Genomic DNA, 16,727 nt, shown 5'->3' on the forward strand with positions numbered 1-16,727 from the left:
GGCTTTAACAGCTAGCCACTGGCGTGGTCATTCGCCCGAATATTTATTTAATTTTAAAGAAATGACACGGTGCGAAGGACATCAAAATGTTAACGCATCTAAATTAAAAAAAAAAAAAATGACGTTTAATAGCCAGGGTCACAGATTGAAGTTTAAGCGTTTAAGAGCTAAAGTTTAATACTGACCAATGTAATTGCTTCTGAAAGTAGGGTTAAACCCTTCTGGAAGTAGAGTTAAACCCTTCTGGCATCTTAGCCTTCATTATAAGATACCCCTCGCATTTTATTTTCACAAGAGAATGTTAGATGGCGCTGTTGTGTTTAATACAAGTTTCATGTTATCCTATGCATTGTTTTTTTTTAATCAAAAATTAAATTATTGAATTTTTTGTACATTTGTTTTTAATTTATTGAATATTGATTTTTTTTCTTTTTCTGTTGGTGTTTTTTCCCCCCAAAGTTAGCTTTGAAGAATTCAGTACCAGGCTAGTTAGCTTGAAAGGTAGCCTGCCTTGTAAGCCCTAGGTCGCAGGTTTGATGCCCACCCGGGGCAAACTTTGTCCTAACCAGATTAATTTTGTTCTCGAAACGGCTGGCTTTCCTGTCCTCCTCTATTCCATTTCGGGACGATAACTTACGATAAGACATCCGTTGTTACAGTTTCCTCTATCAAACCTCTAAAGAAAGGAAAAATAACTGATAGATTTTTGATAAAAAAAAATATATACATTTGAAAAATCTCCACTGATATATTTTACAAAGAAACTCTCGGAAGAAAAGACACACTTTTTTTATATACAGAAAAGTTACGTGGAATGAAACATAAATTTGTACCATACATTAAAAGCAATTTTCACAAAGGACATTATTGTCTCAACAATTAAATAAAAAAGGATACGGAAATATGAGTATTGTTCAGGAGGTCCCGGATTTCGGTCAATTTTTTCATCTGAGTGGAGGAATGACTGTCGATTTTACCGGAATTATTACCGATTTTCGTTGAAAAATTATCGATTTTTTTCCCCTCTTTAAAACGATCTTCCTCCTCCAAAACAGCTGTGTTTTCATCTCGGTGTGGCTAGGCATGGCCGGGACGGGGGCCTTAGCCACAGTGCTGGCATGAATGGTCACTTCCTCCGTACTGAGGGATTTCTCATTCACCAGAAATTATCGATTTGCTTTGAAAAATTATCGATTTTTCCCCTATAAAACGATTTTCGTTGAAATATTATCGATTTTTCCACCATAAAACGATTTTCTTTGAAAAATATCGATTCTCCCCCCCCTTTTTTGAACGATTTTTGTCGAACTGTTATCGATTGTCCTCCAGTAGGTCCCAATGTTTTCACCTCGGTGTGGCTGATGAAGGTCCAGGCATGGCCGGGAGGGGGGCCTTATTCACAGTGCTGGCATGAATGGTCACTTCTTCAGTGCTCTCTCCGCTCATACTGAGGGATTTCTCATTGACCAGAATGAGCACGGTGAAAAAGGTGACAGGCGCGGTCACGTCCTGTTGCATATTGGCCGGAATGTCCTTTAGCAGGCGCCTGGAATCCTCGGGACTTTTTTTGTGTATAATAAAGATCGTTTTTATTTATTTTTGAACAATATATACAAATTAAAACATTTGCAACCTAATACATAACCATTACTTCGCATTACTCCAAGGGTATGAATACTCGGTATGGGTATGATTAATCGGGGTTAAGTGGCAGAGAATGACTCAGGCATTAACTTCGCCTCGGATTAAACTTACTTTTCCTATATATATTTTTTTTTAAGTTTGATAGAGAGAACAGTGACAATGGAGGTCTTATCGTCCCGAAAGTGAAGTGAAAAGGAGGGCAGGATAGGAGAAAACCAACCTTATCAAACCCGCGACCTAGCGTTTACAAGGCAGGGGCTACAATTTGAACCTTAGAAAACAGGTGCTTTCAGCTCATAAATCAGTAACTATACTTACTGTCGCTTGAGGATTTTTTCAGTTTCCAATGGGAAGGCCCGGCCCACAGTTCCAGCAGCTTATCATCAAAGTAGCTAATTTAAGTTTGATAGAGAGAACAGTGACAACGGAGGTCTTATCGTCCCGAAAGTGAAGTGAAAAGGAGGACAGGATAGGAGAAAACCAACCGTTCCGAGAACGAACCTTATCGAACCCGCGACCTAGCGCTTACAAGGCAGGGGCTACAATTTGAACGTTAGAAAACAGGTGCTTTCAGCTCATAAATCAGTAAACTATACTTACTGTCGCTTGAGGATTTTTTCAGTTTCCAATGGGAAGGTCCGGCCCACAGTTCCAGCAGCTTATCATCAAAGTAGCTGTACTCATGTGTGTCCACAGACAGCAACTGAGCTACGTCCGTGATTTTGGCTGCAGCCACGCCCCTTGCGGCATTCTCCAGCTTGTCCACGCCGACAATTTCCGACGCATCGTCGTCAAAGTCGTGATGATTGTCCCCACCTCCTCCTCCTCCGTCTGGAAAATGAAAGAAAGTTATTCGAAATTCAATGGAATAAGTTTTCGCTAACATTGTAGCACAGACTAACAAGCGGCATTCTCCAGCTTGTCCACGCCCACAATTTCCGACGCATCGTCGTCAAAGTCGTGATGATTGTCCCCGCCTCCTCCTCCTCCGTCTGGAAAATGAAAGAAAGTTATTCGAAATTCAATGGAATAAGTTTTCGCTAACATTGTAGCACAGACTAACACACAGGTTGTGTTAATCTGTGTCCACACACAGTCGATCGACGAGGTGAATCTATGTTGTCGAGGCAGTGTGGACGGTTCAGTCGACATCGATCGACGGCCGTCGACTCTGTGTGGTGGACACAGATTTAGCATACCTACTTAATGCTCGTCACAAGTTTGATTTAAGTTTAATTTAATTTAGCTTAGACTGCGGGAGTAAAGGGACTTTTCAGTCTCATTCTGGCAGTATAAGCAGGGTATATTCTATTCTATTCTATTCTATTCTCAATAATCTATTAGGCATTTTGACTAACAAATTCCAGCCTGAACATTATTCGAGAATTGGCAGCGATCTCTCGAAGGAGCTCTTTCATTAAAAAAATCGTTGGTTGGATGGAAGATTGGTTGGGTGGAAGAGCTCACTGTGTGAGAATCCTGCCATAAAGCCTTAGAAAAAAAATCGATACCTATAATTTGGATTAGAGTAGTCCATAGTCAAATTGGACAAAATCAAGATCAAAATAAAAGAAAAGTTGAAAGTTAAGAAGAAATTTGGATTTTGGAAGAGCTTTAATGCTTTATGAAAGTTTTGTGAAAACCCAAAGGATTTTTGAAAGCTCCACTGCTGTCAAGTATCAAATAGGCCGTATCATGCCACTAGAGCACTGCTGACGGAACAAGGGCAAACTTTGGGACAGCAAAAAAAAATCTTTGGACTGCAAATTTGCAGATCTCTACTGAACAATGAGGACCTAAATAAGTTTACCCTAGGTAAGTTCTTTACCCTAGGTAAGTATGAATGAATAGCTCTGGGAAATTTTGAGACCTGAGACAGTTCAGACACAATCTCTGAGAATGTTCCAAAATCAATACATTCTATAGTTTCCACATTGATTTTTTTTTTCTCATAGAATACAAAATTTGCAAATAATAACCATCTTAGCTATCTTAGCCCTTCCTCCTACATAGAATGCCCTAGAATTCCTGTAAGGTACCCCTTTGAATGGCTAAGGATATATATATATTTTTTTTTTTTTTTTTTTTTTTTTTTTGTCCTTTATTTATTTATTATTATTGTTACAATCCTACATACAGTTCATAAAAAAAGTTGCAATACTTATTTTTTATTTATTTTTCCTTATATTTTTGTTGTTGCTAACACTTGTCGACAATTATTACATTATTCATCCACTTTCAGGTGCAAGATTATTTTTGGCTTTATTTTTTTATTCTTTCTTTTCCTTTTTTGGCTATTTGTTATTTAAGTAAGGTCACTTACTTGAGCAGGTCCACAGGATTAGCATGGCAATCCTCCAGATAAGTCACCTTCCTAGTGCTCCACTGTAGCATCGTACGCTCCGTCAGGGTATTCGAGTGGCGATCTTTGGACGGTCGAAACTTGTCCGATATCTTCAGGTTCCTGTTGAACTCGATCTTGAACTCTTTCTTCTGCTTCAGCTTCTCTTGGCGGGCCCGCTGCACTTCTTCCGGGTTTCGACGTTCTGAAGGGAAAAGGAGTGAAGATATGAGTGTGATTTTTACTTTTTTTTTATTTTGATTGTACCTCGGGACTTTTTTTGTGTATAATAAAGATCATTTTTATTTATTTTTGAACAATATATACAAATTAAAACATTTACAACCTAATGCATAACCATTACTTCGCATTACTCCAAGGGTATGAATACTCGGTATGGGTATGATTAATCGGGGTTAAGTGGCAGAGAATGACTCAGGCGGGCCGCCAGTTTGACATGCCTGCACTATACTGTTGAGATTGGTGTACCAAGAGAGCCACTCATGATAGAAGGCAATAATTTAGATGGGTGACTGACTGGGCTTTCTTTCATCAGGTGCTGCTACTATTTAAATTATCAGAAAAAATACACAATCTCTTATTGACCCAAAATTGAAGAGAAGGAAGAAAGGATAGGAGAAATCCAGCCATTCCAAGAATGGACCTTATCCCTTCAGGATAAAATCTGCCAAGGGCAGGAATCAAACCAATGGCTTAGTGCTTACAAGGCAGATGTGCCCTTTCCTTTGATACTTACATTTTCTGCTGAAAGCTTAATGCAACTAGTGAAATGATCATTAAGTTGTTTGGCGGTAAAACTCTCCAGAATACTTGGGCCTGCTCCAACTGATGTGGTGCTTGTTGTAGAACGGGCAGCTGGGCTAGACCTGGCCTGTTCCTCCAACTGCTTCCGATAGCGGGATCTCTCGGCTTCATCATCATTGGCACTTGTCTGAAATAAAAACAAGATACAGAGTAAGAAAATTGCTCACTCTGGCAGTACACTTGTGCCTTAAGGCCAAACCAATACAAATCCCAGCTCCAAACTTTTTTGCTTCTACCCTAGAGGATTCATCCATGAATAGGACCCTACATATTGAACTAAAAAAAAATTCTATTTTCTATACCCCTTTGAAATTAATGAGACATTTATTGACCACAAGGACCAGGAGAAGACTTCACAAATAAGCCTTTCCTAAAACATATTTATCCTTTCTAAAAGGTTCTCTTCTCTCGGTAAGTTGAGACCAGTGTTTTTAAAATCTCAACTTGTTATCATACTCACAAAAGTCTCGCTGTTCAGAGAAGCCTCAATGGACTTCAAACTTTTTCTTTTGGACATTTTGAACCTTATCAGTTTTACAGTTTAGCTCTTATCCAAGTTATCACATAGTTTTTCCTCAAACAGGTAACTTTTTATCAAAAAATTCAAAAACCAGAAAAAACAGTTTCAAATTTTTTGTTTACTTTCCAAAAGGCGCTAAATTTCATAAACGAAGGTAAGAGGAATATGGTAGAACTTATATGAGTGTTCTAACCCAATTGTAAATAAAATTAAAATAGAGAAGAGCAAAAAACATCCACAATTTGAATTTTTGAATGTTCACCCTTCTTTATGGTCAAAAATAAATAAAAATGGTTTATGTTGAAAATGAAAAAAAGAAAATAATAATAATAATAACAACAAACAGTTTCATAAGTTACCTAACTAACTCTCTCCTCCCTCCCTTTCCCCCTTTTCTATCTTACTTATCACAAGACCTCTGTGAATTTGTTTGGGTTGAATCTTGGAATTATTTTGAGTCTTAGGTCAGCCACACACTATCAGGTAGACCTGACAGGTACAGCTGAAAAGGTCCATCTGTCAGGTCTACTTGATGAGCACACACACTATCAGGTAGACCTGATCAGATGTACCTGTCATCTGATAGTGAGTGTCTGGCCTTAGTCAAACAGACTATTAAATCTCATTGTTTACTTCAGGTACATCTTCAGCAAAGTCCTACTATGAGACATCCAACCACTCGCACCATCCTCCACACTACCCGCCAATGTCTCATCCTCATCCTCATATGCAACACTATCCTCCAATAATGAACCCATATCCTCATCCGGGTTTCCCAACGGATTACTCGGGTCCACCACCTATGCAATATCACCATCCGATGGGTATGGCACCCCTTTCAAACTTTTTCTTTTGGACATTTTGAACCTTATCAGTTGTACAGTTTAGCTCTTATACAAGTTATCACATAGTTTTTCCTCAAACAGGTAACTTTTAACTTTTTATCAAAAAATTCAAAAACCAGAAAAAACAGTTTCAAATTTTTTGTTTACTTTCCAAAAGGCGCTAAATTTCAGCAACGATTCTTTATATTTTTGTTGTTGCTAACACTTGTCGACAATTATTACATTATTCATCCACTTTTAGGTGCAAGATTATTTTTGGCTTTATTTTATTATTATTTCTCTTCCTTTTTGGCTATTTGTTATTTAAGTAAGGTCACTTACTTGAGCAGGTCCACAGGATTAGCATGGCAATCCTCCAGGTAAGTCACCTTCCTAGTGCTCCACTGTAGCATCGTACGCTCCGTCAGGGTATTCGAGTGGCGATCTTTGGACGGTCGAAACTTGTCCGATATCTTCAGGTTCCTGTTGAACTCGATCTTGAACTCTTTCTTCTGCTTCAGCTTCTCTTGGCGGGCCCGCTGCACTTCTTCCGGGTTTCGACGTTCTGAAGGGAAAAGGAGTGAAGATATGAGTGTGATTTTTACTTTTTTTTTTATTTTTGATTGTACCTCGGGACTGTTTTCGCATTACTCCAAGGGTATGAATACTCGGTATGGGTATGATTAATCGGGGTTAAGTGGCAGAGAATGACTCAGGCATTAACTTCGCCTCGGATTAAACTTACTTTTCCTATATATATTAATTTAAGTTTGATAGAGAGAACAGTGACAACGGAGGTCTTATCGTCCCGAAAGTGAAGTGAAAAGGAGGACAGGATAGGAGAAAACCAACCGTTCCGAGAACGAACCTTATCGAACCCGCGACCTAGCGCTTACAAGGCAGGGGCTACAATTTGAACGTTAGAAAACAGGTGCTTTCAGCTCATAAATCAGTAAACTATACTTACTGTCGCTTGAGGATTTTTTCAGTTTCCAATGGGAAGGTCCGGCCCACAGTTCCAGCAGCTTATCATCAAAGTAGCTGTACTCATGTGTGTCCACAGACAGCAACTGAGCTACGTCCGTGATTTTGGCTGCAGCCGCGCCCCTGGCGGCATTCTCCAGCTTGTCCACGCCGACAATTTCCGACGCATCGTCGTCAAAGTCGTGATGATTGTCCCCGCCTCCTCCTCCGTCTGGAAAATGAAAGAAAGTTATTCGAAATTCAATGGAATAAGTTTTCGCTAACATTGTAGCACAGACTAACACACAGGTTGTGTCCACACACAGTCGATCGCCGAGGTGAATCTATGTTGTCGAGGCAGTGTGGACGGTTCAGTGATCGATCGACGGCCGTCGACTATGTGTGGTGGACACAGATTTAGCATACCTAGGTACTTAATGCTCGTCACAAGTGTTGACCACTTAATACATCTCAATAATCTATTAGGCATTTTGACTAAGAAATTCCATCCTGAACATTGTTCGAGAATTGGCAGCGATCTCTCGAAGGAGCTCTTTCATTAAAAAAATCGTTGGTTGGATGGAAGATTGATTGGGTGGAAGAGCTCACTGTGTGAGAATCCTGCCATAAAGCCTTAGAAAAAAAAATCGATACCTATAATTTGGATTAGAGTAGGTCCATAGTAAAATTGGACAACTTCTAAAACTGGCATGTCCTTCGAATTAAATTGATCCTAAAGGCAAGGAAAACCTAGACCCCTGATAAATGGAGTGTGCCTGAAGGCATGTGATGTGTTCCAATCCACTTGTTCCTTACTATTTTACTTAAGTAATGTTAAACAATGGATACTTACAACATTGTTAAACAATGGATAATAATAATAATAGTCCTTATTTATAATGCTAGCATAGGACTGAAAAGTCCCTTTACTCCAGCAGTAGGCTACTACTATTATTGTGGTCAAATTCTCAAATTATATTGAGGATAAACTGACATGTCCTTCAAATTAAATTGATCCCAAGGGCAAGGTGAACCTATACCCTTGACAAATGGAGTGTGCCTGAAGGCATGTGATGTGTTCCAATCCACTTGGTCCTTACTATCTTGCTTAAGTAATGTTGAACAATAGATACTTACAACATTGTTAAACAATGGATGTGTAAATTAAATAAAGTCATTAATAGGCACTTGTTACTTACCGAAGTGATCATCAAAGTCTAGCTCAGGTATAGGTTCTGGTTCTCTATTCACATCAAATGCATCATTGATCCCAAAGGCAAGGAAAACCTAGACCCTTGACAAATGGAGTGTGCCTGAAGGCATGTGATGTGTTCCAATCCACTCGACGCCGATAAATAATCTGAAAATAGGTAGCGAAGAAGAAGAATTTATTATAAAATACATCTACAAAGTAATCTCAAATCTAGGAAATCCCCCCGCTACAGTATATTTTAACCAAGAATTTACCAATAGTGAAATCCGGTTCTTGGCTCTGTTCCTTACTATTTTACTTAAGTAATGTTGAACAATGGATACTTACAACATTGTTAAACGATGGATGTCTAAATTAAATAAATTCATTAATAGGCACTTGTTACTTACCGAAGTGATCATCAAAGTCTAGCTCAGGTATAGGTTCTGGTTCTCTATTCACATCAAACTAAATTCATTAATAGGCACTTGTTACTTACCGAAGTGATCATCAAAGTCTAGCTCAGGTATAGGTTCTGGTTCTCTATTCACATCAAATGCATGCTCCAGCTCATTCTCTAATGAGAAGCTCATTGCACTCTCTTCTATGTCCCAGGAGAACTTGGCGAATGTTGGACATAACTCCGATCCACTAGGTAATTCTGTAAGGGGGAATAATTGAATAAGGGAATATATTCATAAATGTAGATTCGTAGAAGCTTAGCCCTTCCTTTGTTGTTTTTGTTGTTGTTGTTGTTGTTGTTGGTATTGTAGCGGCTTTAGCTTTCGCCGAATGGCGATAGCAGAATAAAGAAAAGATGTCTTTTTGTATCTGCTATACACCGGGGTGATGGTCCAATTGAATAGGGGAAAATATTCATAAATGTAGATTCGTAGAAGCTTAGCCCTTCCTTTGTTGTTGTTGTTGTTGTTGTTGTTGTTGTTGTTGTTGTTGTTGTTGTTGTTGTTGTAGCGTAATTGAATATATATTAATAAATGTAGATCCGTAGAAGCTCAGCCCATCCTTTGGGACTGTTTGCTCCTACAGGCCTACACCTAAACCTCGGAGTGGGCTTTTTGTGTATTTATAAATGTAAACATTTAAATGTTTTAAATGTAAATCCATATTATTCTGTTCTATGTACTCAGAAACATGGCCCGCTCCCCAAAGGCCTGATTTGGCCCAAAATTTGTAAACATGTTTATGAAATTCAAAACTAACCGTTTAAGACCATCCTTTAGGGGTGTTTGCTCCTACAGGCCTACACCTAAACCTCGGAGTGGGCTTTTTGTGTATTTATGAATGTAAAAATTTAAATATTTTAAATGTAAATATACTCGATGTTTTAAATGCAAATCCCTATTATTCTATTCTATGCACTCAGAAACATGGCCCGCTCCCCAAAGGCCTGATTTGGCCCAAAATTTGTAAACATGTTTATGAAATTCAAAACTAACCGTTTAAGAGTATGGACAAACCAATTGAAAAACTATCTGGTTTGAATTTGAAAGTACTTAACTTTATTCATGCCTATTTACATTCCTTATTTATTTACAATTTAGAATGAAAACCATTTTGTGGGGATTTTTTTTCTTGTGGAACTTTTCGAATTTCGTGTTAATCAAAATTCTAAATGAAAACATTATAAAGTAAAAAATATGAAAATGCATAGAATGTATTCTCACCAGGTAAATGTACTCGTATAAGCTGCTGGCTTGGCTCATACCGCCTCTCTTCACTCGGGAATAGCCTGTCATTATTACTCATGGTAACTCCCAGTGTATTGTGGTGAAGACTAGAGCTAAGGAGCATTGTATTGTCATTGTAATCGATGAGAAACTTGTTCCATGGTCCTTTCTCTATCACCTTACGATTGATACTGTTCAGAGAATGCTCGGAAAGTACTGTTTTCTATAAAGACAGAATAAAAATATATCGTTTACTGTACAGAAAGAACAATAATAGACTCTTGAGTGGAAGGTAACCACTAGGCGAGGTTAACGCTGGATTCGTTCTCTACCACCCAACCCTTAGAGATCCAATATTATGTGGTCAAATTCTCGAATAAACGAGGGTAAAATTTCATGCCTCGGCTGGGATTGAACCCAAACCCTGCTGATTACCAGGCGAGTGTCTTGACCACTATGCCACCGAGGTTGAAACCACTACAATGACCCCCATCCCATTTTTTTTATACTTGACCAAACAAGGACCTTGATGGACTTTGCTGAATCCTTGAGGTCATTTCATTTATTTCTTCTATTAATAACATTGATAAATAATAAAAAAAAATAAATAAAATGGAAGAGCACAGATTTAATTTTTACCTTGGGCCGATTCTTTTTCTTCTTCCTCCTCCCCTCTCCTGCTCCTCCTGCATCGTCCCCTCCCTCTCCTTCTTCCCCCTCCTCCTCTCCTCCCTGTTGGGCGTTTGGTTTGTTGCTTGACAAACTGTTGGCAATACTGACAACATTTTGAAACAGGGAGTCCACACGACACCCGTAGATCTTGGCACTTGCATCCAAAGTTGTGCTGGCAATCTAAAAAAAAAGTAGATAAGTAAAGGGAGTTGGAAATAATAACAAATGAGTTGATAGCACTACAAAATACAAGTGGTTCATTAAACTCTAGAACTTGGAAAAAGGGCTACTATGGAATCCACACAGGTTCAAAATTCAATAATTATTGAATGTCCTTTAAATTGAACAGTTTTGCTAATATCACCAAAATTGGAGATATTAGGGAAAAAAAAAAACAGGCTTTATGCCAAAATTTAGAATGCCCAGTTGCAGATGTAGACTGGCAGGATTCTCCATAAAAATAAGCTCTTCCACCCAACCTGATGTCTCATTACTTACCGAGAAATCATTCATGATGGAATCTTTCTTCTTCAACATGAGAGTCATGTAGTCAATCAGCTGCAGATCAAATGCATTTTTCACATTGAACAGCCTCCCATGCAAATGATGATGCCAGTGCAGAATAATGGGAGCGTGGCCCCCACTCCTCCAACAAGTGAGATTTATTTTTCATTGAATTTTTTACTTTCTATCACTACAGTTATAGCGAAGCAATACTAGTAATGAGAAAGTATTGCAATCGGTCCAAATTTTGGGATTTGAAATTTATTAGTATCATGCTTCAATGGAATTTGCTATTAACTTTGCTACCACAGGCTCAATTTATCCTACACTTTATGGACTAGGTAAATGTCCTTTATGCTTGAAAGAAAAAACTAGACAAGTGAAGACATTGGACAAACTGTTCACAAGCTGTGCAGCCTCAAAGTGGGTACAGGGAATATTGTCCTCAACATTGTTTCCTAAAATTTGGGTACTTCATTTTGTATTATTATTCTACTGCTGAGGTTAAAGGACTCCTTAGTTCCATTCAAGCAGTATGAGTGAGGACCAATAAAATTATTCGTTTGTTAATATACAGGTGCTACCCCAGAGAAAGATGACTCACTCCAGCAGTTACTCAAGCAACGTGAAGTGTACATAACTAAGGCAAATTCTGGCCTTAGTCAAACAGACTATTAAAATTAAATCTCATTGTTTACTTCAGGTACATCTTCAGCAAAGTCCTACTATGAGACATCCAACCACTCGCACCATCCTCCGCACTACCCGCCAATGTCTCATCCTCATCCTCATATGCAACACTATCCTCCAATGATGAACCCATATCCTCATCCGGGTTTCCCAACGGATTACTCGGGTCCACCACCTATGCAATATCACCATCCGATGGGTATGGCACCCCCGGGCTATGTATATCCAGGCTATCCGCAAGGGCCTCAACAGCCTCCCATGCAAATGATGATGCCAGTGCAGAATAATGGGAGTGTGGCCCCCACTCCTCCAACAAGTGAGATTTATTTTTCATAGAATTTTTTACTTTCTATTACTACAGTTATAGCAAAGCAATACTAGTAATGAGAAAGTATTGCAATCGGTCCAAATTTTTGGATTTGAAATTTATTAGTATCATGCTTCAATGGAATTTGCTATTAACTTTGCTACCACAGGAATTTTCTACCACAGCCTCAATTTATCCTACACTTTATGGAGTAGGTAAGTAAATGTCCTTTATGCTTGAAAGAAAAAACTAGACAAGTGAAGACATTGGACAAACTGTTCACAAGCTGTGCACCCTCAAAGTGGATCCAATCTCAACTAAGGTACAGGGAATATTGTCCTCAACATTGTTTGAAAATTTGGGTACTTAATTTTGTATTATTATTCTACTGCTGAGGTTAAAGGACTCCTTAGTTCCATTCAAGCAGTATGAGTGAGGACCAATAAAATTATTCATTTGTTAATATACAGGTGCTACCCCAGAGAAAGATGACTCACTCCAGCAGTTACTCAAGCAACGTGAAGTGTACATAACTAAGGCAAAACAAAATACAAGTGGTTCATTAAACTCTAGAACTTGGAAAAAAGGCTACTATGGAATCCACACAGGTTCAAAATTCAATAATTATTGAATGTCCTTTGAATTGAACAGTTTTGCTAATATCACCAAAATTGGAAATATTAGGGGCGAAAAAAACCTGGGCTTTATGCTAAAATTTAGAATGCCCAGTTGTAGGTATAGACTGGAAGGATTCTCCACAAAAATAAGCTCTTCCACCCAACCTGATGTCTCATTACTTACTGAGAAATCATTCATGATGGAATCTTTCTTCTTCAACATGAGAGTCATGTAGTCAATCAGCTGCAGATCAAATGCATTTTTCACATTGAGCTCAACAAGGACCTGGAACGCCTTAAGGAGCATAGAGCAGAACTGCTGACCAACAAGAAATCCGCGCAGACGAGTGCTTTTGTAGCTGAAAATGAGAAATTGCAGGTAAGTCAGATAGAAAATAGTAAAATAATAATAGGAAATTGTAGCAAGAAATAATAATTAGAACACGTTTGGGTTAACTTAACTCTTGGGTTCAGCTAGTTATTTCCCTCTTTCACATAAGAGAAGTAAGCAATTTTCTCTGCAGCCTTTTCTCTACTGCGAACCTTAGCGGATGAATTGTGACCTTTGGATCTATGGGCTAAATTAAGGGTTTTCCTCTTAAATGTGGCATCGTAATTTTTGTGAAGTGCGAATTTACGAAATGTAAATTCAATTTTTTTTGGACAAAAGCCAAGGGGTCATAAACTCCTGCCAAGGAGGTCCTAACTTTGTTTAGGCCTTTTTGGGTAGGTATCACAGCTTTTCTTATGTGTTATGTGCAGTGTTGTTGAGAATCAGTAAAGAGTTATATTAATCAAGATGCACATGTTTTTGTATAATCTCAACAGTTTTCAATGAAAACCGAAAAATTGAACGCTACTTTTCTTTTGAATTACATCCGTTGCCGACATGTGTCAGAATTAGGTATTCAAATTACTTACTGTTTTTCTAATGAAACGTCATATACGACAGAACTGCTGACCAACAAGAAATCCGCGCAGACGAGTGCTTTTGTAGCTGAAAATGAGAAATTGCAGGTAAGTCAGATAGAAAATAGTAAAATAATAGGAAATAGTAGCAAGAAATAATAATTAGAAAACGTTTGGGTTAACTTAACTCTTGAGTTGAGCTAATTATTTCCCTCTTTCACATAAGAGAAGTAAGCAATTTTCTCTGCAGCCTTTTCTCTATTGCGAACCTTAGCGGATGAATTGTGACCCTTGGATCTAGATCTATGGGCTAAATTAAGGGTTTTCCTCTTAAATATGGCATCGTAATTTTTGTGAAGTACGAATTTACGAAATGTAAATTCAAAATTTTTTGGACAAAAGCCAAGGGGTCATATACTCCTGCCAAGGAGGTCCTAACTTTGTTTAGACCTTTTTGGGTAGGTATCACAGCTTTTCTTATGTGCAGTGTTGTTGAGAATCAATTAAGAGTTATATTAATCAAGATGCACATGTTTTTGTATAATCTTCTCAACAGTTTTCAATGGAAACCGAAAAATTGAACGCTATTTTTCTTTTGAATTACATCCGTTGCCGACATGTGTCAGAATTAGGTATTCAAATTACTTACTGTTTTTCTAATGAAACGTCATATACGCGTACATACCTAAGGAGGCGTCCACAACGGACCCTCGACCCTAGCCTAATCCCGACCCAAGAGAAAATAAACCAACCATGCTCCATGAACTAGGCTAGGGTCAGTAGTCCAGTGTCAATGGCCCTCGTTTTTGTCCAAACTTTATCCAAATATTTGGTCCAAATTTTATTCTAGACCTAGGTTTTTTTCTTCTTTTTTTCTCGTCTTTTGTCATTTAAAATTCTTTATGCGTGTGATATATTATAAAAACAAACAAATTATGGTATGAGCCATGATCAACACCCTAAGGCAACATGGATCAGAGAATTGCACAATGCATGGTCTATTTGGACCTCTTGAGAAAATCAGAATAAGTTACATTCATGTAAGGTAAATAGAGGTGTGAAGAGTATAAGGGAAGAAGAGACCATGAATAGTTTTGCATGAAAAATCTTTTTCTTTCTGTTCTGACCAAATTATTTCATACCACTATACTGTTGAGATTGGTGTATCAAGAGAGCCACTCATGATAGAGGGCAATAATTTAGATGGGTGACCGACTGAGCCTTCTTTCATCAGGTGCTGCTACTATTTAAATTATCAGAAAAAATACACAATCTCTTATTGACCCAAAATTGAAGATAGAAGGAAGAAAGGATAGGAGAAAGCCAGCCGTTCCAAGAATGGACCTTATCCTTTCAGGATAAAATCTGCCAAGGGCAGGAATCAAACCAATGGCTTAGTGCTTACAAGGCAGATGTACCCTTTCCTTTGATACCTACATTTTCTGCTGAAAGCTTAATGCAACTGGTGAAATGATCATTGAGTTGTTTGGCGGTAAAACTCTCCAGAATACTTGGGCCTGCTCCAACTGATGTGGTACTTGTTGTAGAACGGGCAGCTGGGCTAGACCTGGCCTGTTCCTCCAACTGCTTCCGATAGCGGGATCTCTCGGCTTCATCATCATTGGCACTTGTCTGAAATAAAAACAAGATACAGAGTAAGAAAATTGCTCTGGCTGTACACTTGTGCCTTAAGGCCAAACCAATACAAATCCCAGCTCCAAACTTTTTTGCTTCCAACATACAGGATTCATCCTGAATAGGACCCTACATATTGAGCTAAAAAGATTTCTATTTTCTATACCCCTATGGGATTAATGAGACACTTATTGACCTCAAGGACCAGGAGAAGACTTTAAAAATAAGCCTTTTCTAAAAGATATTTATCCTTTCTAAAAGGTTCTCTTCTCTCGGTAAGTTGAGACCAGTGTTTTTAAAATCTCAACTTGTTATCATACTCACAAAAGCATGCGTGTGATATACTATAAAAACAAACAAAATTATGGTATGAGTCATGATCAACACCCTAATGCAACATGGATCAGAGAATTGCACAATGCATGGTCTATTTGGACCTCTTGAGAATCTCGGCTGCTGACCAGAATCGAAATATTTAGTGGTAAGTTGGTTGTCTTTGTTTTCATTTGAGCTTTTATATTTTTTCATTATTTTTTCTATAATATAGAAGGTACCATCCACTTAGAGCATTAAAGCTATGAAAAGGAGGATTAGTTGTAAATAACACACACCTTTTTTTCAAGAGGTTTGATAGAGGGAACTGTAACTGCCGAGGTCTTATCGTCCCGAAAACGAAGAGAGAAGAAAGACATGATAGGAGAGAAAGCCAGCCGTTCCGAGAACGAACCTTATCCGTTCAGGATAAAATCCGGCGGAAATCGAACTCGCGGCCTACACAGTTGATATTGATTTTATTTGGCTCAGAAAATAATATTCAACTTTATGTTTACAGGCCAAATAAGACAGCAGAATCTATTGGATGTATGAACACAAAACCAGAACCAGATCCAAATCCCACTCGACCTTTTTGTATGAACCCTTTTGACACAATCTAACACGTCAAAAGTGGAAAGTATGTCCAGAATTGTGTAGAGAAAACTTCAATGGCAGAAAATTGTTGGCAGATCCAATGGCGGTAAATTGAAGAAAAAAATAAATTAACAAAGGGTTGAAGTATGTATGAAAATTTCCAACATTGTAAGTATTCTGCTTTTCTTTCCTAATCATATTCTTTCTAAATTCTAATGATATTTAGGGTTTACTAGATTTATTTTTGAAATCTCTTTCTTTTCTGTTGTCTTTTCTAGGAGGAAATCAAAAGCAAGATCAAAGGCATTGATAATATTGTGGAAATGTTGGGAAAGATAATTTCAGACACTGAGACCAAGATAAAGGTAAGGATAATGTTCATTTTTCATATTAGCTCATTCTTTTGTCCATTTTTTTGTTTTCTTTTTAAGAACTGTTAACCACCTTTCAGATGTGTTTTATATTGACTCAGGACTCTACATAAATG

At 38.1% G+C, this 16,727-nt stretch overlaps 1 protein-coding gene and 1 long non-coding RNA gene across 2 annotated transcripts in view; one reads left to right on the forward strand and one right to left on the reverse strand.

Annotated features, from left to right (window-relative positions):
* Nucleotides 1-15,314, reverse strand: part of LOC103508698 (condensin complex subunit 2) — a 16,589-nt gene extending 1,275 nt beyond the window's left edge. The window contains exons 1-8 of the mRNA XM_026823228.1: nucleotides 15,134-15,314; nucleotides 14,806-14,809; nucleotides 12,972-13,060; nucleotides 10,637-10,849; nucleotides 9,995-10,220; nucleotides 8,809-8,970; nucleotides 7,122-7,349; nucleotides 6,497-6,719 (exon numbers count right to left, since the gene is read on the reverse strand). Coding sequence (XP_026679029.1) covers nucleotides 6,497-6,719; nucleotides 7,122-7,349; nucleotides 8,809-8,970; nucleotides 9,995-10,220; nucleotides 10,637-10,849; nucleotides 12,972-13,019 — 1,100 coding nt within the window. The 5' untranslated portion in view covers nucleotides 13,020-13,060; nucleotides 14,806-14,809; nucleotides 15,134-15,314. The remainder of the gene's footprint in view (nucleotides 1-6,496; nucleotides 6,720-7,121; nucleotides 7,350-8,808; nucleotides 8,971-9,994; nucleotides 10,221-10,636; nucleotides 10,850-12,971; nucleotides 13,061-14,805; nucleotides 14,810-15,133) is intronic.
* On the forward strand, nucleotides 11,256-11,823 carry LOC113467186. Its single transcript, XR_003391352.1, has 2 exons — nucleotides 11,256-11,324; nucleotides 11,751-11,823. It is a non-coding gene; the product is annotated as an uncharacterized LOC113467186 (long non-coding RNA).
* Nucleotides 15,315-16,727: the final 1,413 nt, after the last annotated feature.

Source organism: Diaphorina citri, unplaced genomic scaffold (genome assembly GCF_000475195.1).
Source record: "Diaphorina citri unplaced genomic scaffold, Diaci psyllid genome assembly version 1.1 scaffold425, whole genome shotgun sequence".
NCBI lineage: Eukaryota > Metazoa > Arthropoda > Insecta > Hemiptera > Psyllidae > Diaphorina > Diaphorina citri.